Source organism: Balearica regulorum, chromosome 1 (genome assembly GCF_011004875.1).
Source record: "Balearica regulorum gibbericeps isolate bBalReg1 chromosome 1, bBalReg1.pri, whole genome shotgun sequence".
NCBI classification, from domain to species: Eukaryota; Metazoa; Chordata; class Aves; order Gruiformes; family Gruidae; genus Balearica; species Balearica regulorum.
This window is the reverse complement of record NC_046184.1, coordinates 123,494,846-123,517,508: the sequence shown is the minus strand read 5'-3', so window position 1 is coordinate 123,517,508 and position 22,663 is coordinate 123,494,846. Positions and strand designations below refer to the sequence as shown.

Sequence of the window (22,663 nt, the reverse complement as noted above, 5' to 3'; positions counted from 1 at the left end):
TTATGTTTATTCTGTTTACTTACTCATTTGACAGCGTCCTTTTGTCAAGATAGGTAATATCTAAAAAATTGCTGGATTTCATGAAATTCCATCCTCCACTGTATGAACAATTCTTACCAGCCTTCCTTAACTCAAGCCCTTTTGCAATCTATTGCATTTTCAGAATGTAATAAAAACAAAAAAACCCAACCCCCTCTTAATGACACAAGGAAACAACTTAAATTCACTTATTTCTCTGAAAAACCTGAAAAAACTGGATTAAACATAACACAATACACAAAAACTACTATACAAGACTTGTGATTTCATGGCTTAGAAGGATTAGTAAGTTACAAGTCTAGAAACTCTTGCATCGCATTTAGTACAAATCTCAGCCTAGCATTCTCCTCACAGTACCTTGTACACCAGGTTTAAAAATGACCGTATTCCCCTCACTCACAATGATGACTCAGAAGCAGTAAGTCTTCTTAGTCCTCTCCCATGAAATTATTTCCCAATTATTTCCAACTGAAGCATTAATTTATGTTCCTTTAAAAAAGTGGTGGCTAGTCAGCAAATAAAACGAATGGTTTGCCTTATCGTAGTTGCTGTGCATGGGGTCAGGTGCACTGAAGAAGACAAAAAACTGCTCCGTCTTTGATAATGAATAAGCATGCTCAGCTGAAAGGAACTCTCTGTATTCCTCTGCTTCCGCCACAGCTTCCACACTGGGAGACACAGCAGGAAGCCTGAGAAAATGCAGGGACTGGGAATCTGCTGGTAAGAGCAGGGAGAGATCACAGCTAAGCCTCAAGGGCAAGGAAGAAAAACATTACCTAGGGACCCAAAAGGGACTGCGCTGAGTTTCTTCTAACATTTGCTGTATGTCAATGAAAGGTTGATGAACTTGGAGATCTTCAAGCCTGAAAGTGCTTGACTTTCCAGGATGCAGTCAGCAGAAGGAAATTTGTTAGAATTATCTTTTATTTCTAATCTTGTCATGGTTGGCGTTTAAATTAATTATTTTCTTTTCTAGCAAAACTTCACTTTTTGGGTACAAAGCCCTTTCTGTATATTTGGAGTGTTTACTTTAAGGAAAGTTCAAGAGAAGATGCACTTCAGAGGCTTGGATATACTAAGAGTCTCTAATACTGTTCAATGTTGCTCATAACCACTAAAACTTGAGCCAAAACCAGAACCAATGAGAAGTACGTTCAAAATTGTCTGCAGTGCTGTATTATTGTGAAACGTGGAATGCTCTGGACCACCAACCACGTAATTTATTTGACAGTATTATTTACTTTGGGAATTTTATTTTGTGGAATACTTTGAGGTCTTCTTTCTAATAGAAAAAAAAGTTACTGGTTTTTAATATTTGCATCTCAACAACCTTTTGAATATCTGGGAATTCCAAAACATTAAGCTTTGTTCATTAGGTCTTTTTTCTCCTGTCCATCAGTTGCATTGAACACATGGCTGTAAAAGAAAGTTTCCAAGAATATCCTTAACAAATTTTACGAGAAGTTCTGACAGTGACTTTGCTAATCCCTGAAAATCACAGTTCTACCTTATGGGGTTTTTTTAACCTAATATCTTATGCTGTATTTATTGCCATGTCTGTCATGCATTTACAAATACTATGCACCTGCATGAGAAAGTGGCATAGTAGCAATATACTGACAGCATGTTATTGCATAAAAAAGTGACAGAACAATTCTACAGGCATTTTTGTGAACTCCTAAACTCTCTCTGTTACAGGCATCTGGTTAAAATCCTAACAGTACCTTTCAGAAGAGTTTTAAATTCAGATTAAAAATACTACCTAAAACAAAATTAACCAATCTTTACAGCACACCTGTCCCTAAAAAGATTCATATTCTATCATATTTAAGCTAAATTTCTAACCTCTGGAGAAAGTGTAAAAGCACTCAATATTTATAATTAAAGCTTGTATCCTCTAGAAACAGGATTTCATCTCTCTTCATCATTGCAAATGCACCCATTTTAGCCTCAGCATAGACGATAAAGGAAGGACTTTAGTGAGTTATTATACATTCATGCAATCTAAAAGCTCAGATTTCTCATGGTCTGTAAGGTTACAGACAGAATCTATAAATATAAAAATAAGAACTATGCATAAACATTAGGAAGCCAGGAAAAAAAGGAAGTTGACTCACCTGACTAGATTTGTTTGTTTTTTTAGACTCCCTAAAGTAAACTCCATTAGAAAACACTGCTTACTGCCAGAGAGCTTTCAAGTAGCCCCAGACACTTAGGTGAGATGAATCTCACCCTGCACCTTAAGTTACTACATAAAAATATACACATACGATTGTGCAGCAAAGGTTATAAATCCAGTGATACAAGTGACTCTTCTCCACGGTGATAGTAACAAAATCTGCACCAAACATGGTTCTGTGAGAAGACTGTGGTAACTGTGGATCCTGCTGTAATTGCACATGTTTGTTTGTTGGGGTTTTTTTTTTGTTTGTTTTGTTGTTTTTTTTAAATGGTTTGGGTTGGAAGGGACACCCTCCACTAGACCAGGCTGCCCAAAGCCCATTCCAGCCTGGCCTTGAACACTTCCAGGGATGGGGCCTCCACAGCTTCTCTGGGCAACCTGTTCCAGTGCCTCACCACCCTCACAGGGAAGAATTTCTTCCCAATATCTAATCTAAACCTACCCTCCTTCAGCTTAAGGCCATTACCCCTTGTCTTATCACTACATGCCCTTGTAAACAGTCCCTCTCCAGCTTTCAACTGTTCAACTGCTCTCAGTAAGCAAACTCTTGAGGGATATTAGTTGTTTAACGTAAATAAGTAGGTTTTAATTAGAATAAATTACTTAGGAATATAATAGAGTGTGATTTGTGCTGTTTGCTTAGCTTTACTTAGCAAGAGTGGCTAGATTTGCTGAAGCCTTAGGCCATGATAGAAGTATTTTTCTCAGTAATTTTCCTAGTAGTTTTCCAAACAGCCAGTACAGTGCTGTGCTTAGTCTTTTAGAATGGGAAAGTATTTTGATATCACACTAATGTCTCAGTAGTGTTTCTCCCAGTCTGGGACTCCAGTTCTCCATGTTCCACCAGCAAGGGCAGGCGTACAAGGAACATAAACCACAAGATAAGGAAGCTCCAACCTTTGGGGAAAACTGCGGAAACTGCAAGTCAACAAGATAAGAGCCTGCCTGCCTGGACACAGAAGAAGAATCCAGTTAGAAGTTAGAGGACCCCAGACCAAAAATCACTCTTGGACTAAAGGATGCGTGGACAGCATGGGAAGGGTGCGTGAGGGGCAGGTGTATGGGACCCAAGGGTATAATTGTCCTGGGATTTCTTTGTTCTGGGTCCCTCTCTTTGGAGGCACCCAGGCCGGGCTGATCCTGCTGCTGCAGCTTTCAATTAAATTAATTATTGTTTAAAATCTGACGCCTGAGACTCTGCTGCAGGAAACCTAGGGTCGAGCCTGAAGAAGGAGGAAGTGTGCCCAAGAGTAAGTGTGTGTGTGCGTGTGCACAACACCATGAATGGTGTGTGATTGCATGGGCAGCAGCTACTCCTTTAACACAATGAGCAGTGATATTCTAGGCCATGCACACAGCCTTGTCTTTCTTGTATTCCCATAAGACTACCTAAGAAAGGATGGCTGCAACTAATCACAGTTCCCTTGGAACTGACAGCTCCGAAAAGTTGAAAACTATGGGCTCTCACTATACTAAAATAAAAAAAAAGTCAGAATGCTTACAACAGTCTCCTGCAGTCAGTACTAGTATATGAAATGTTTTTATAGTTAGTGGAATGACTTAAGGATGATACCAAATTGCTTTTAAGAAGACAGAGATGAACTGAGTAGCTTTCTGCCTACCGAGGCAGATCTATTATTTGTCAGTTAGACATATTTGTTTTACAGAGCAATAACTTGGGATTATTTCTTCACCCAGTGTGTAGTCAAAGTTATCATAGGTATTTCCTGCAGGTTCTGTTACCACATTTATGGAGATGGCCATTAAAAAATAGTTCTCTCTTACAGCTGAATTCTATCTCTAGAGTTTGCAGTTCTCATCCAGTGCCCTTAATACCACCTGAAGTTGGTATGGACACTGGGTCATCAAGCTGCAAATAGACAAAGCTTTGGTAAAAGAGAGTGCTGTTATTACATCCTGGCATCTAGCTATTCTAATCTGGAACAGGTGGTTTGGCTAGAGAACCTGAACTTCAGAGGTAGGTAGTATTTCCTTACTTCTCCCCCGAAGAGAATAAAAGATAACAAAAAAAATCTTTAAAATACTATTCCAAGAATTGTCTACATATTCTCCAATAATAATTCCTGAATTCCTCTCTTATGCAGCAGGCAGTACAGAGAATTACTAGCTGCTTTTCATGCAGCAGTGATCTACAACAGTGTATGACTAAAACAGTGTTCAGGTAAGAAGACTTAGGTCCTTCTGCAAAAAATGAAGACTACGTTCTGACTACAAACACATTCTGAGAGAGGGTAAAATAATTCTTTATTTTTCTAATACTGAAGATTGCAAATGTCCATCTAAATTTTGGTCAGTCATAAACCCTCTTTTGAGCAATGAAAACTTGTTAGAGGAAGCTTGATCTTGCTTAAATGCAAAGCTATAAACCCGCAACCTTTTTTGCAAGTCTCCTGCAATTAGTATTCCAGGAAATGACTCTACAGAAGACCTTATAACAACCATTATAATAATAGCCTATTTTTATTAAAGAGACACCGACAAAATCTAAACCCTTTAGATTTGTAGAACCGTATAAAATTAGTTCTTGACACCAATCACTCATTTTAATCCTGTTTATTCCTATAAACTACCTTAATTTGGATCAGCTTTTCAACTATTCTGAAAGTTGTATAAATAGCTAAGCAACTATGCCTTGAAGATTTTACAGTGGTTTTTAAATGACTAACCAAAGCTTAGCTGCTATTTGCAATTTCTGTACATATCATAATTCAGTCCTTATGCTAGTCAATATACAATCAACACAAGCTGATTTATCCCAACTTCATCTCTTGGCTGCCTTCTTGTGTGCAGCTGCTGGAAATGAAATTTAAAAACAATCCTGGCTTTCAAAGCACAGTCATTTCAGAAGGTAGGATTTAGACTTCACTTTGTTTATGAAGAGGTCTGAGGCTAGCAAGTACAGCAAGGACAAAAAAAACCCCCACCCAACATAAGAAATTGTTAGATTTTAGAGAGATTAAATACTAGAATTACTAAATGAAGTCACTGGATACAATCTCATAAGAAACAAGCATGGGCATTATTATAAAGTGCAGTTATTTTCAGAAAAAATAAATATTGTGAGGTTCTGATAGAGCATATCTAGTGAAGCGGCAATGAGGTAATTTTTATTACCTCTGTAATGTGAAATTCAAGTTTCATGGATTTTATTTTTCATGTATGACAAACAAAACAAAGATCCTTTGCTTCTGCTTTAAGACTCCAGCAACACTTACACCTTTAAATGACCTACTTAGTGATAATTGTATAAATCAGTGCCTCCAGTAGTTTTGTTTTGGTGGCATCTGATTATGATACCCTAAAAAGTCAAGGCATAAACATTTAACACATTAGGTAATTAACCACTACCTCAAAATGCTCTGGAAATTAAGAGGTGTCTGTCAGCTGAGGTTTTCAAATCACAATCACATACACATTTAAAACTGTACACTTTAGCCAAACATGAAAGTCTAGGCTCAGTATCAACATAATTATAAAATACGATGCCCCATACAAAGCCAGGTTTGCCTTAGCAGCAGTGGACAGGAGTTAAAAATGTGTAAGAACACCTCTATTTCCTGTTGGTCCTGTAAAGAAGATATTAAACATATGCTTTTTCCATTAAAGGTGAGAAAAGAATCTTTTACAGAGATGGGACCTTGCCACTACTAGTGTTGATGTAACTTCTTAGATTGAGAGAAAGCCAACTGAGGGCCAGATGCTCTTCATCACTTTAAACTACATCTGCAAGAATCACTGGAGTTGAGATGCCTCTAACCTCACACAATAATCTGCTGCTCTTTGCTGTTTGCTATATTGTCTGCAAGGACAGATGACAGCCAAAGCATGTGGGTGTATATATATACGCCTGTAATAGTGTAAAATGAGGTGAGAGATACATGTTTCACATATATACACAACAGTGTAATTAAAACAAAAGGCAAGTTAAGGACTCTAACCCCCTCAAATTTGAGCTGTATAGTGTTTAATTACTTCTTCCTTCTTGGACGGAAGCCAAACAGCCAAGTTTAGACACTCTCTAAATTTACAAATAAGCTCCTACATGCATGCAGTTCTGTCAGTGCTGCTGGGAAGCAATTAAGACAGTAAGAATATATACATACATACACGCACACACACATACTGTTTTTTTTATATATATAAAAAGCAATCAGAAAGAGTCTAGGGAGAGAACTACCAAGATGGAGGTTTTTGGAGACTACAGTGAAACTGCAGAAAGGCGGCATTTGGTATGATGGAAGGGTATTGGGATTTTCAACTAAATTGAAGGCAAGGAATACAAGAAGGGAAAGAAAGGGGCATGTAAAAGTCAGAGAAGAAAACCAAAGGAAATAGATGCAGGAGAGAAAAACAGGGAAAAAGAAACACCAAGAAAGAAAAAAAAGAAAGGGAAGGCGAAAAGAAAAGAGAGAGAAAACAAAGGATAAAGTGCTCCCAAACACCAGCAAGAATGCAGAGGAGAGTACTATACGTGGAAATACAACCAAGGAGGGGGGGTGAGGGGGAGACAGGGAAGTGGGGGTGGGGAGAAACTGATGTTTGATTTTGAAGATAGTCTTGGTTTCATTCCGCATGCACAGGGGCACTGTGTGTATGCTTTCATGTCTCCGGCTTTCTCCCTTCTCCATGATTGGGACCTTTATACAAAGTTTGCCAACTCCTATTCCCAGTCATCTCTCACGGTATAACTAGCCACCAGTATGACAGAAAGCAGTCTAGTGGGGTGGTACAGAAATATGTAGTGAGAAGGTATTGTTTTTCAGATCAGACCGAAACCTTACAAGTAGCACACTCACATGATGCTAAACAACTATTTTAACACATAAATGCCCTTCACTAGTACTTCCTTAGATACTTTCTTCCTCATTGCAAAAATAGATAGAAACCCTCTTCTGACCAGTATGAGGGCAGCACATCTTATCAGTCAGTAAGTTTACCAAAGAAAGTCTCTATGTACAAACAAAAAACCAGAAATCATACAGATGCTCTGTATGGTTTCTTTTTTCCCCTATCACTGTACAAATATAACACTGTTGCAAAACTTTTACATAAAAATCCACTGGGTTCTCACTCTCACATTACTGGACAGGCATTCTGAGATGGGGAAATAGGAAGACAAGGAACAACATCCCCCAAAAACTCAAAAGAATGAGCCAAACAACAACAGCAGCAACAAAAAAAATCTGTGACTTCGATCAGAAAAGGAGACATGGCCACACGTCTTGCTGCCCTGACCTAGGACGGAAGAACTGTTTAGCCTACAAATCTTAAAATGCTGCAGGACCCCCCCCCCCCCTACTTTTTATAGCCAGTATTTTGAAGTGCTGAATTTGTTAGTTTTGAAATGGTTGCAGTTTGTATCAAAGTCTAGATTTTCACACCTTCTTCTCTGTCTAGCATAGCCTGCAGGTTTTAGAAGTGCTTGTGCTTTCAGCCTGTCACGAAGTGTGCAGCTAACTTACAGCAGAACCTCTACCCTACATGTCAACAATATTTCTTCATTAAGGAGACACATATCGGATAGTTATTTAAATCAGGTGTATGCATATACACAGTGCATATGCATATATCATGTATCACATCAACACAGAATGAGCAAGAAAGTTCATGCAAGGGTATAGCAAGAAAATAATATATGACTAATAATACAGTATATGTTTAGTGTTAGGAGAAAAAAGCCCATTAATCCAGGAAAACATTAATTTTGAAACTAAACCGCAAAACCAAACCGCTTCATCCTTTATTAATTTAATGAAAATTAAATTTTATTTCAGTTGTGTTGCAAATATTGAAAACAAAAAAATCAGTAATTTTAATACTGCCTCTAAACTAGAATCTTCAGAATTACCAGGCAATCATATTACTTCTGGATAAATATTCTTTCAAAGTTATAGACAGATTTAGTCAAAAACATACAGGCTATTTTTCTTGAACAGGCAGTATTAAAACTAAAAATAGCAAAGAGAAGAGAAGAAAGCTGATTTTTAAACATGCAAAGACACACACCATAGCTGAATGATACGCCTTAAAGGAAAACAAAGGGATACCTACTTTCTGCTGCTAGAAGTCCTAGTAGGAAGGCAGCATTTGGACAAACAACAAACAGTATGAAGATTTCAGAACAAGCGATTTATAAAGCTGCAACCTAGCACACTAGTTTAGCCACAAAATAGTATGAACAAACTGACAAGAATCCCCCCCACCTTTTTTTAAAATGGTTCCTAGTGTGAAGCAAATGGGACTTGCAGACTGGGATGGGAGGAAAATAAACACTCGGTCTTGGGAAGGCAGCACATGTACGCAGTGTTAGGGATCTATAATACCAGAATTTTTCCATCATTGGTCAAGCTATCTTTAAAAACTCATGGACAAAAAATGATTTCAAGTAAGAATATCACAAGATGTGAACTGACAAACTATTTCAACATATTGCAAATGAAGCGTAACATCATATTAATTAATATATTTACTAACTAGAATTTAGCAATATTATATTGAAATTAATTTTTTACAGAAGTTTCAGTGAGAACCATTATGAGAACCATTTAGAAATACAACCACTCTATTATTGATTTTAATTAACAGTGACTTTATATACTTAAAAGTTTTTGTATTTAAGCATACCAGAACAAAGATTAAATAGTTGAAAAATCATAATGATAATAATGGAGTACTGGAAACACTCAAACTCATGATCTCAAAACTGACAGTCAGTTATACCTGTAATGCTAGATAAGGAATTAATAACAGTCAATTATAAGGTGAATGCAATTTTTTTTCCAAGCACTCATACTTTAAAATGTTACACGAGACCCTTTGCAAATATTTACAAAATCAGTGGTAATTTTTGCATAACAACAGTATTTTTTTTTCTTCCTCATGCCGATGAGACTAATAGCTTTTAAGATATGGGCTTATATTATCATAGAATCAGAATGGTCTGGGTTGGAAGGGACCTTGAAGACCATCTAGTTCCAACCCCCCTGCCAGTGGACACCTTCCACTAGACCAGGTTGCTCAGAGCCCCATCCAACCTGCCCACATTTCATGGAATCTAAACCCCATGAAACTACTAACCACTCACTAACTTGTGAGTTAAGCTAGTTCCATGTATGTTGGAAACAGTGATCTTACAACTTGCCATACATTTCCTGTTTGATCCCACTCTGAAAGACTATCAGATTTAGCTTTTTCCCCCTTATTATTACTTCCAAATTTGAAAATCAAGATTTCACGCTGTTAAAATTTTCTCATTTGATACGACAATATAGAATCTGACAGGACAAAAAAGAATGAAAATTTCAATTTACATGCAGCAATCCTGAGACAAAATATCAAAATGCATTTATAAAAATGGCACATGAAATTCATGCCTTGCACTTTGAGAAAACAAGCTAAAAACACTGATGGGGACTTAGATGTGCCTGCTTTCTGTGCAATGCAAACTCATTGCTTCTATATTCATCAGAGCTCAGAAAGCACAAGGTCAGGAAATACTGCAGCAGTGCTATTTGTTAGGCTAGACTAAACAAGTACATTTGGTCAGTCAGCCTGTTATAAACCATGCTGCTGTACTTTCTCTGTGGTTAAACTGAAACAGAGCATTATAAAATGCCTTACAGGAATTTAGAGCTGTTAGCACCAAAAAGCTACTCTGAAACTTGTTAGTCGTGTTTCAGGATATGAGCACTGTAAACCAAGCAATTCAAGCAGGCATTACAGAGGAAAGTCCTTTAACCAAAAGGTAAGATTGGTTTTAATCTAAAAATCAGTTATGCGGTTTTCCAAAGACTATGGACTATCCACTGGCTTAACTCTAACACTGACTCAGTAGTTCTGAAAATGTGGCTACAAAAAGGTTTTTGGAAATACAAAGTTATAAAAAACCTCTTCAATTTATTGGCTTTTCTAACTGTTGGCCTAAAAACCTAAACATCCCGAACCTACTTAAAACTCCAAAGGAAACTGAATGGTCTTCCTGAATTCAGCTCCCCAAGTCAAAATGTCAAACAATTCCACAGCCTTTCCTTGGGCTGCCGGAGAACGGGGGGGCTGAAGCAGCAAAAGGAGGAAAAATGAAAAGCTTTACAGTGGTGATGTTCATTCTTCAGCCTGAGGCACTGTGAGCAAAACACTTGAAAATTATATCTCTGTACTCTCCGTTAGGGGACAAACAGTCAGCATATGACACAAGCAGAGTAAATCCTCTGTCGTGATCTAACGTGCAATCCGGTGATAGGGGAGCCAGGGAGGGCAGGGGAGAGGGGAGGGAGTAGGACGGGGAAGGGCAGCAGAGGGCAACCGGATTGTGCATCTCTCCAGCACCTAATTCATTTCATGGTCCGCTTCAAATACTCTCCACTGGGCCAGTTTTTTCTCCTGCGCCAGATTTAGCCTTTAGGGCTGCTGATTGCTAACTTCTGATTTATGTTTGTTTCTGCATATTAAAAATACCCAAAACAGTCACTGCCTTGGGAAACTGACATTTTAGAGTGTCTTGAAGACAGGCAACCTGAAAGTCATATTCTAGCAAAACACATTTGCAAGACGCTTGTCATTTCAGCTGCTTAATGGCTTTACTAAAGAAGTTACTGAACACAGCCGTAAAGTTACTGAACATCAGCAGTAAAGTAATATTTTAGTTTAATAAATATTCACCTATTTTTCCAAACCATTTTAAAAGCCTTTATCATACTCTCTCACAATTCAGCAAGACTGACTTCTGCCATGTTACCAACAGAATGACAGTGGGATTAAGATAAATCCTTCAGAGGACATTTGCTGACAAAAGAGGAAATAGATCACCCAGAACAAGCTGTGGGAACCAAAAATTAACACATTCTGTACGAATGAAAGGAAGATGTGTAAAGAAAAATCCCAGGTAGACTTTAAATTAAATGTATCTGGGTTCATTTCCATCTAATTTAATTATGCAATTTGCTGACCTTCATTGGAAAGCTGACAAGAATATCCTTTGTGACTCTGCATCTAAGAAAGTCATTTGACTTGCTACCTATAGTGCCTTCATATCCCAGGCTATTACTCTGGCAGTACAGGAAGATGCTCAGAGTCCAGCAACCCCAGGTCCACTGCACTCTGAGGAAGAACACATCTAGATTAATTAAAAAAAAAAAGACAGAACTGAAATTTTCGTTTTCAGTGTTTAGAGAGACCTGGAGGAGGACAGGATATACAATTTGCATAACCTAACAAGCATTTACATTTCCACATCTTTGTCTCAGTAGTTCCACATTTGCCCATTTCTGACAAATAATTTAATTTTAATGGTTAGCTTCGCGAAATTTTATGGGAGGATTAAACAGGCAGCAACATTTAAGATATTAAATGGTCTTCATTAGAGTTTATGATCTGGAATAACATTATGAGATGTTAGGAAAGAAACTTAAATAAAGTTAAGATAGTCAAGTTTCTACTGCAATTCAAGAGTTTTATGTCTAATTTCTATCAACTAGTTCACTTCAGAATCATCACGAGCTCATCTTTGCAAGCTAGAAATATTTGAAAACTTTATTAGTGTACTTCTGAAGAGGAAACAAAATAGATTTCCATATCAAGCAATTTCAGAAGCTGAAAGTGGCTTATCTTTTCTTGCAAGCTTCAGTGTTTATCTTGAGATATTAAATAGTTTATCAGCTAATGTAGCCAGTCATGGAAACATTACGAAAACGACTCACTTAGTACGGTTTCCTGATCACTGTGATCTCCCATCAGTGAGATGAACAATGTTATTTTAGAAAATAACTATGCTTTCCAGAGAAACTCAAGCTATCATTTCAGTTATTTCAAAGATGAACACAAGGTAACAGTGGATCCAGCACAGATATTCTGTAGAATTTACATGTGTACTGGATTCATGTATTCTGTGAGCAGAAAAAAATAGAATTTGTGTCTTTGCTGTATACTGATATCTGCAATTACATCATCCGATGAGGAAGACACATGTCCTGTTGATGTGAGACTGGAAAGAGGAACTGCAGTTTTTAGATTAGGAAAGCTGCCACTGCCAATTGTGCTGGTGGCCTATTCATTTTACCGAAATGGGGGAAGTAGCTGGAAACAAACATTAAAGCACTCTAAGTAATTCTGGATGAAGTAAAAACAACTTATTCTTTCTTTAAAAGAAGATATGGTTCCCTACTTATAAGTACATCAAGTATTCAAAGGCTGGCTGCCTGAAGTTAAGGCATGAAGCTGTGATTACCCATGTGCAATAAATGATCTGAGATCCCCATTCACTTCTACGGAAATTATGAGCAGTGTGCATCTCTAAGCATAAAGTAATCTTTTAATCTAAGTACTCAAACTCGAATTCCAAGAAATGAAATTTAAAAATTTAAAAAAAATAAATTGCCCCCAATTCCTGTATTAATGACATGGAAATAATTTATAAAAATCACTTCCTCATATGAAAGAGCAGAAAAGGAACACTTAACATATGCAACCAATAATTAATTTTCTCACCTATAAAAATATTGGGAAAGAGAATTATCACACAGCAGTTCAGCACATGTAATTAAGTTCCTGAAATGTCTTTCAGTAAAGTCAGTGCATAGCTAAAATATTCTGCCAGTACTATTAAGTTGTTTAGAAAAATAAAAGAGAGAATCCTATTGGCTTTAGATTTTTCTTAAAAGTTCATTTAACTTGATCCTAAATCCTAATTTTAGGTCAGACAGACCAACCCAGACTTTTGCACTGCAAATGTTGTGAGTAATGTTATGTCAAAATTAAGATCCGTAACTGTGACAGGGCTGTGTTAGTATAGGGACTGCCGCGTTATTTAAATTCCTGAATACGGCCCGAGGACAAAAGGACTGCTTGGAGTAAGATCACTGTCCTGCCCAAGGCCTAGCTACATGCTCACAGCACAGCAAAGGTATTATCTTCACCTTTGAAGTATGTCGGGAGGTCCTGGAAGTACATGTATTGTCTCTCTCCGAAGATTTGGGGGTCTGGGTTACAGTATCAGAAATACTGTCCAGTGTGCTTTAAAGAGGAGACATCTTAATCATACTGTTCTCTAAAACAGGAGGTCAAGAAACTCTGGTACACAATGGTTTCTTTTTATAAATAACTATTAGCAAGGTGTGAGAACCATGCTCCTGCCTAAGAATTCAAGACAAAATTTCAATAAGCTTTTACACTCAAGTAATATAAAGAGCAATATGAGGTTATAGCACTATTTGTAATTAAATATACATACAAGAAGTAAAAAAATCACTCAGAATTTCTGTAGAAACTTAGAACTGTGCAGAGATTTTATCTTCATTTTCTCTAGTCACCATCACCATTATGACTGAAAATTATTTATGTTTTCACATTTAAACTTTAACTTAATATGCAACTTCATGAAATCAGGAGAAATTAGTAAATACTTGGTACAACAGTCAGTATAGAATTAAGACAGGTTGACTGCAGTAAATATACTTTCTGTTAAAATACCTGAGGAGGTGGGGTCTTCAGAGAAGTCTGGCAGCTCTTCAGGGGGGTCACCATAGAAGGAGTTGAATTTGTGGCTTGACACAGCTGCTAGTACTGCCCCCTGAATAAAAATACCCACAAAGTCTAAATTACACAAAGACGGATAATGAAACATTTCCAGACACCTTGGATCACTCAATCTCCCGAGGTCTCTCGTGTGTTGACGTTCTCTCACTGAAGACTAAACGAATTTTATAGTCTTCAGCTCTGCTTCACTGCTACCAGTGACCATATTTAACAGAAAAGCCGGTCATATTCTACTCTAATAAACAGTAAATATATTCTTTGCAAGCGGATTCTTGAGAACAAGTCTTTATGGGAAAACATTTAAAAATAAATGTGAGGCGTACATCCCCATAGTACAATGTAAACAAAGTAACTAATTTCTTTCTCTTTCCCTCTTGCCTATACTTGCCTAGTGGCTTAGCAAGTATAAAAATCCCCTCTTTAAACCAACATAATATGTTGTTATTTGAGAAATTGTCAGAATCTGATACTGACAGCCCTACGATATTTGACATCCATAACATATCTATATGAAAATGTAATAATCTCAGACTCCCAGAATGAGTGTTACATGGAAAGGTACAAAGCCAGAAAAATGGTTATCTGCTCCGACATATATTTACTTGTTCAGTTTAACCACTCAGTTTTAATGTCTTGCAGTTGTGGCAGTAGCCAAAAGGACAACAAAGAATTTCAGGAAACATTCTGCAGAAGAGTGCTTTGGATAAAATGGTAGAAAACAAATAGCACAGGCATAAAAGCTCTCAGGAGCTTCCACAGGAAGAAATCTGGGAAAAACCTGAAACTGCATCTAGAGCAGGAAAACAGGTCATATTCTAAAATGTACTAGCTAACGTTTTAAGGAAAGTATTACCTGGACATACAAACTGCCTAAGAGAAAGTGCTGTTTATCGTGAACTATGGCAACTGTTGTATCTTAATCATCAGTTTTTGCAGCTACATTAAACTTTTGCAAAGCAGCAACCCAGGGTGTATATCTGATTCTGTGTTTTATTACAAATTATAAAAAAACCTCATGAATTGTAATGCTGCATGTTTCTGTTAAAATTTTCTCAGCCTTTCAGTTAATTTAAAAATGTTTCTGTTAAACTTTCTGAGATAGGAACTGAAGGGAAACCATGTTACTTTGGGCTAAAATGTTAACATTCTTTTCAATACGGCTGAGAAAGAATCTTGTGGATAGCTAAACATAACGGGGATAATACATCTTTACTCTTAAAAAGAGACATTAAAACATTATTATGTTCCTTTTATTATAAACATAATACGATAATAACAGAAGGCATTGTAATATTCTCTCCTCTCCAATAATTCATATTACATACAATTACTGAATTAGTTTAAGATGAAGACCTCACACACACCTCGGTTGAAACCAAACAATTTGCCCTGAAATTTAGCTGGAAAAATATGCTCTAAGAAAGAGGACAAATGGCCTTAACAAGACATTATTGCAATAAACAACAATAAATCTATGTCTTCAGAGCATAGATTTCTTTTAGTACTTTTGAAATGAATGAAGTATCACACAAAATTCAAGTTATGTAATTATATTTTTTTAACACTACATTCATTTTACCTTTAGTTTTCGTCTTGCATTGAATTTTCTCAATTGTTCTACTGTTTCTGGAAGATGAATCTTGTATGCATAGCGATCTCTCTCCTTAAAAAACCCAGAAAAAAACAAAACAAAAGAACGATTAAATACAAGCTCTTAATATTCTCTTGACATTAAGAAACTAGACCAGAAATGTTCCAGCGAATATGCATCCTGAAGAGAACGAGGATTTGTTGCAACTTAAGGAAAACTTCAAGAAACTGAGGGGGATTAAAATATTTTGAAAGAATTCTGAACTTGGGCCAGGGATATTTTCTTTTTGTAATTTTGTTTCCCACTTTGTAGTAAGACCTAGCCTTCTGTTTTAATGTTGTGCTGTTAGTCAGTCTGTGGCTAGCATTGAACTTTGAAGCTGGCAAGCACAAAGTAGTTCTGTTTTTCGGGATTCACAAATCCCAGTGAAGCAACGTGGTCACGCACTCTTTTAAGGGATACTTCAGGTAAACTTGGGAGATGGGTACATTTCCAACACAGCAGGAAGTGGCAGCTTGATGGCTGGTGGACACGAGGTGCGAGCTTACAGGAACAATTCTCCGTTGCAGATGCAGATGAAAAATTTGCCAATGAACAGTGGACAGTGGGGGCAGAACTTGCAGCAGCTGACTACTTTCTTCCCCTGCTCCAAATCATTACAGAAGCTACGTACACTTATTAATGTAACGTAAATGTTTATTGCATGCATCTCCTGAATCAGAGTGAAATCACTGGCAGAAGTAATTCAGTCTCTTTACAGCACTAAAGATGTCTCTGTCTCATGCTGTATTTGGCTGCTATCTATAAATGGTTTAGAAGAAAATTCTGAGTCAGCAGGGAAGGCAGTTTATCTTAGGCAAAAATAAGAGAGGACTGACTGACAGAATGCTGGCCTATGCTTGGAAACAAAGTTAAATCAAACTAAATCTTCTCTCTCCTTGCTTTGTCTGTCAACAAGTAACAGGAAGATCAGAAAGAGACCACAGACATCAAAAGCGCTATACTATACAGGCAGAACTTGCACATTTGCATTACAGAATTATCTTTTTAAAAAGCTTAAACAGCTTAGTTGCTCAAACAACAAAAATGGCTATGCTTTCTGCCAAAATAACCCTCAAAACCCCCTTGCTTTGACATTTAAATGTGGGTAAGCTCAGAAAGTGAGGCAAAAAGTCAAATTACAAGCACGTAAAACCAGATCACTTGTGTTTACCACAGCCTGTCACTGGAGTACGATCCAAACATGGTGTCCATTCCTATGCTCTTTGAAATATTCGACGCACTATGTACGCCCCTGATGAACAGCCAGAACTTTGGCTCCTTTTGAGTTGAAAGGTTTGAACCCACAGTTTCCCAATATTCAGAAGACTGCCTTAACCACTGTTACTCCCGAGAGGCACACACTCCTGCCCTCCTTTTATAAGATAGACCATTCTGCAGCTTGGAATACAAGAGCCAGAGCCAGAAAGAGAGCAGAGAAGTGGAAGAATGATGCTGTTCACTACTAGTTAGACCATTCACTTGAAGGGAGAAGAAGAAGAAATGAGTCTGTGCTTCCCAGGTTCTTTTCTTGTGGGTTTTTTTGGTGCCAATATTTGTCTCATATAGAACCTATAAACAGTCCAGGAACAGACACCAGAATAGCATCCTTTCCAAATAAGTGCCTTATTTAAGTTAATGATATTATGACTCCCTCTACCCTGGGTCCACACTACAGAAAAGAAATAGAGGATAACAAAGAAAAATAGTTAATTCATCATCTTCTGCCAGATAAAATACAATGCTCTGCATGAGTACTTGCCACCTTTTAGATCTGCAACACACCCATCATTCTGCAACTCTGATGTTTAGCACAGCCTATTAATGGGACTGCTGAGAAGCTAGGTGTAATTTCTGCTGCTCCTGTTGTTAACATTGATTGTCCAGCAACTATTCTTCCACTGGCTCAAACTGTGTTGTAAATTCTGCCACCACTGAAAAATTATTTGATGACCAGATGCCACATAATTTTATGTAGCTACAGCGACTTTTGAGCAACACACCACTACATACTTCCTTCACGCTGGTGGGATATTTCAGGGATCTAATGTAAGAGAGCAGTGCAGTTAAGTAGCATAATGTACTGGATAAACTGCATGGCTATGTGCGTAATAGGAAAGAGGACTTGATATGACTGAGCAAAGAGGTCAGAAATTACTCTTCTGGAGTTTGAGAGGCACAGAAAGACAGATGAATACCTTCTTCAAGCTTTATTCTATGTAGCCTTACTCCCTATACTCTGATGCTGCCAAAGATGCCTAAGTGAGTTTTGCTTTTGCTGTTAAGCAAGAGTTCAAGCGTGGCAATTATCAAAATCTCAGGTTCTAATCTTAGAAAGCATTTAAAGCTTATTATCACACATTTTGTACAATGTCACGTCTACTTTGAAAAGTTCAAAGAAACAAAGAAACAAATCTTTTTCTTCCTTGAAGAGGAAACTGGTATGTAAACAGCTGCTTTCACTACCTTTAACCAGGGATGATTCAGTGCTTCATATACTGTTATCCTTTCTGCTGGATCCAGCATAAGCATGCGGCGTACCAGATCTTTGGCACTTTCAGAAATATGGCTCCATTGCCTAGGATTCATCTGATTACAAACAAGAAAAAAAGAAATTAAATTAGTAATGAGAATATAGAAAAGAACCTTACTTCATTAGTGTACATTAGCTGCTATTGAAATGGCATAAAAAATTGAAAACAGTGAGCACTGTATCACATAACTGCTGACATATCCTTGGTATCATGGTATAATCACAGTGTAATTTTTTACCTATGCTACATTTTGTTCAGATAAAAGTGACCCTTCACTCAAAAAAGAAAAAATAATTTGGCTCTGTCTGACAGTTAACTATGCATATGATAAACGTAGAAATTAAATCTTCTCCTGAAATCAACATAAGGAATGGCATAACAGTCTCTCTATATCAACCCACAATTTTATGTCAGTGATGCTTGGTAAGAAGGGAGTCAGCTAATGCCTGTTGTGAACTACTCCGGTCCTGGGCCACAGGTATCATGGACAATGGCTCTTCCCAATAAACTCCTTTCAACTTTACAAGAGTTAAGCATCTTCAGCCACTCAAGTAGGAAAGCATACTGACGTGTGATCAACAATACAAGCAATTGCAGCATTTTTTAGAGCAGAACTGTATCTTTAGGAGAGAACAATGTGAAGCATGATTTAGAATATATTTTCATCTTGTGCATATGCAAGTTTGTGTCCAACCAGTCATGATGATGGACACCCAAAAAACCCACACTAAGTAAGAAAACGCTTTCTGTGATAAAGGATTCTATTCTTAAGCTATTTCTAGATTTTTTTTAATTTATGAAGAACTTAAGTTTTATTTAGATGGAACACTGCTAATTTTACAAGGTACTAAATGAAAATTCAAAATGATAGCCAGAATCTTTTCAATGTTATAATCTGTTCATTTAAAAAGGTCCATTTTATTTAAAATCAGTCTTTATGAAAAATGATTGCTTTAAATTGGAGCACTCAGGAACATTATCTGGCTATGAAATGCACATTTATAGCTGTGATTTGTCATTTCTTTTTCAACTCTAATGAAATGAAGGTAATTGCAAATTTGCAGCAAGACTGTTTTGAAATCCTTATATTATTTTCACTGAATAGACATATTATTGTGGAAACAGGAACAGAAAAGGAACTGAGAAGACACAATGTGCTGCCCATGACTTTTTTTTAAACAAAGAAGTTAACTTGTATGCTTCCAGAAGGTTTTAGCTGCTTAAGAGATTCCATAAAGAAATCTTCCACAAAGTGAAACTGGAACATCTACCAGTCTATGCATTCCCAAAACTAGCACCAGGAAGAAATCCTGCTGTTTCTAGGAATACAACATTCAAAAAATGACAAATATGCTCCTGACTAAGTGCAGTACCACTGCTGTCACTTACATTTTAGCAGACTACTGTTAAGTTCATATAATAAAATATGTCCTAAACCATATTACAGACTATCAGACAGTTTCTGCTTTTAGTTCACTAATACACAACTCGTGTATGACCTTGGTTGCAAAGTAGAACAAAACCGATCTTTGACAAAACCAGAAAAATAGTGAAGTTGAAGCTTTAAATTTGTCTCCATAATGGCTCTACGATGCTTATGTTGTCAAACATGCTTATCATGCATGCACACTGACTTGCTTTCAGTTGCAAGTGGCTCCTTTTGAATCATCAGCTGCACTTTACTACATACTGTACTAAAACAAAAAACGCATAACTACACCTTTACAGTAACATGCATTTTGTTTTAAATCAAGGCAATATGATGACCAGCCTTTATGATAGTTCTTTTAGTTGATTACAAATTTTAAATGATCCTTAAACCTAAGGTAACATACAGTATGTTATACTTCACAGCTAAGCCTTATGTAATCCTACTGAGCTCAATGTACAATTATGGGCTAGTTGTTGCACCTATTTATTATCTCATCTAAGTAAATATTTCTGTATTCTAATTCCTACCATTGATACAAAACACAGCAGGAACAAGACAGACTGGAGAGAAAAAAATCATCTCTCTTCCTGTGCAACACAGACAGATTTCTGGAAGCTTCAAATTTAAACCAGGCTAAATACAAAAATCAACTTTCAGAAGTTTTACCAGCAGCGCTCACCTCACTAGAAAAGGACTCGGGTATACTGTTATTTACCTTGTATTTTCCTTTAATAATGCCTTCAAATAATCTCTCCTTGGTTCCATAAAAAGGCAAACAACCGCTTAGCAGGATAAAAAGGATCACGCCACAACCCCAAACATCTACAGGCTTCCCGTAAGGTTCCCTTTTTACCACTTCTGGGGCCATAAAATGAGGCGTTCCTACACGTCCTAAATGGAAATAAAAACAAGATTAAGTCAAAGTGATGTGTGTCAAACACAGAAATGAAGACTATCACTGCATTAAACCAAAACAGTTTTACTAAGTGTTGCTCATCAGTTAAACTTTTAACATAATTCTTTTTTCTTAAAGTTTAGTAGTTGTTAAATACATCCAGTAAGACAAATCAGTAGTTTCTCTTTTGCTTGATTTATACTTCTATAAATTGAGGAATATATTATCCTACCCTGCAGACTGTGAAACCAGACTTATATAAGAGCACTAAAATTCTTCAGTGAAACATGCCATATAAAAGTAAAAATATCAATTTGGACAACCTTTGAAAGAGGAATTTTTTATCCAGAGAGCACGTACAAACATACTGTAGAGTTCTAGTCTACACTGTTTACTTGAAAAAAACCTGCCTGTAATTGGCAAGAGCATAGTTTGGTCTGACACTTTGCCCAGACCTTAGCCACTCTACTAAAACTGCCGATGAGAACACAAAATGCTAGCACTGCTGTTTGTTTCTTTGAAGTAGGCAGTATCTTACTGCAGATAGAGAGATAACGCTAATTTGTTTTGCAGAGTGCTTTCAGTAAGTGCCACACAGTAATGGTTCTGGGACAGAACTGATTTTGCATTGGTAATGAATGTACACCCACAAAACCAAAACACATTTAGTACCAACTAATCCTTTGGGTGGGTAAACCAATTAGAATGACTTCATTCAATTTCTATGTAACACATTAAGCCAAATGAAAGCAACAAATATTTTACCTCTCCCTAGAAATGTTTCTCATTGTAAAGAGGTTTGTTTCCACTGCAAAGGATTTGCAAGAAGCTTTGAGTGCTCAGGGGCACCACTGACACTGACAAATGCTGTAAGTCTTTGAACCACCCTGGTTCCACCGAGTACTGACAGAAGAAAAAAACCCACAAGTGAAGCGTTACCACTTGTAACTTATTCTTGCTCACTGATACTACAGTGGGCTTTGGAGGCTCCATTCCAGGCTCACAGCACCTTTGCGCTGGCTAGGAGAGTTTACAGTGCAGCCTAGAGAATCCGAGACGTTTGCACAGCGTGTATTTAGTTCAGTCTTGTGTGGCAAAGAGACACTTGCTAGACTATCCTATCCCGCACACTGTTTAAATGTGAGCTAGCTAAGTCACAGCACTGGTAACAAACACCTAGGAGACTACCTGGCAGTAGCTTACTCAGTAAAGACCATCCTTCGTTTATACCACTTAATGCAGGAATACAATCTAACCGTGCGCTGTTCACTAGTCTCCGCTCACTCCTTTTTGCATCTACAAGGATTAAAAAATTGACAGAAAGACAGTAGCTTTTTCACCTTACTATTCTTAAGGAGAAACAACACCGTTGTCAAACTTCTTCACCTGGCTTTGTGTTAAACCTTTTAATTCCCAGTTTATGAGGCAAACCCTCTGCCAAACAAATGTTAGGAATCTGCCTGTGACAAAGGAACGCTACCTCACCTCTAAGCTAGGTCAGCATCTTAAAAAGTCCATGCAGTCTAGACTGATGTGATAGCAACGGGGTAGTTCCTTCTCAGGCTAAAAGAGAATAAAACAGCAAGATGCTGCAAGTCCATCCCTCACATCACTGGGGGAAGAGGAAGGATATTTACGCTGGACAGAGAAAGACAGAGATGGACACAAGGAAAGATTACTAATTCTTCTTGTTGGTTATACACAATTTATAGGCTTATGATGTATCTTTTAGCCTGAGAAACCTCAAAGTCAAATCTTCAAGTTCCCAAGTACGAGGGGAAGAATTATCTCCTTAGATGACCCTAAATCTCTCTCTTTCAGATGCCAGGTGACAGAGAAGGAAAATGGAAAGTATATATATCCAGTACGCACAAGTTGCTGAGAACTCTGGGGGGTTTTGCCTTTTTTTTTTTTTTTTTTAATGTGCCTGCAAATCTCTATCTATATGCATTTCCTAACTTTTTTTCCCCTAAAATGCCATCATTTGCGACAGCAAAAACATCAACATTTCCAGCTCTGTATTGGGTTCTGCACGTACATAAGCAGCAACACCTGCCTGTTCAAACAGCATTTGAACATCCCTTAAACTGCACATGTGACATTAGTGGTATGCATACCACAGTCTGGAGATCTTTAGCACAGAAGACATCGTGCAAGACCGCAGAGCAGGCTAGCTTACCCAAATCTTATTTATCATGGTGGTAAACTTCCTGGCACTTGGGTGATTTTGGGGGAGGTATAACCTTTCTTACACATTGAAAACAACACTTGTGGTAACAAAATTCGTTCAAATCTTTTTTTTATCGATATGGATGGAAAATCATATATACTGTGAAGATTCTGCCTTCCTACCAGGCCTTCTAATTGCAGTTATGAAATCTGGGAAGTCTAGAGAAAATTG

At 37.4% G+C, this 22,663-nt stretch overlaps 1 protein-coding gene across 6 annotated transcripts in view; it reads right to left on the bottom strand.

Moving 5' to 3' along the window:
- The window catches only part of CASK (calcium/calmodulin dependent serine protein kinase), a 221,754-nt gene that overhangs the window by 62,209 nt on the left and 136,882 nt on the right, over positions 1-22,663 (bottom strand). For all 6 annotated transcript variants that reach the window (XM_075773692.1, XM_075773728.1, XM_075773699.1 and 3 more), the window contains 4 exons: positions 20,083-20,258; positions 17,868-17,990; positions 15,351-15,434; positions 13,706-13,805 (listed from right to left, as the gene is read on the bottom strand). In XM_075773692.1, coding sequence (XP_075629807.1) covers positions 13,706-13,805; positions 15,351-15,434; positions 17,868-17,990; positions 20,083-20,258 — 483 coding nt within the window. The remainder of the gene's footprint in view (positions 1-13,705; positions 13,806-15,350; positions 15,435-17,867; positions 17,991-20,082; positions 20,259-22,663) is intronic.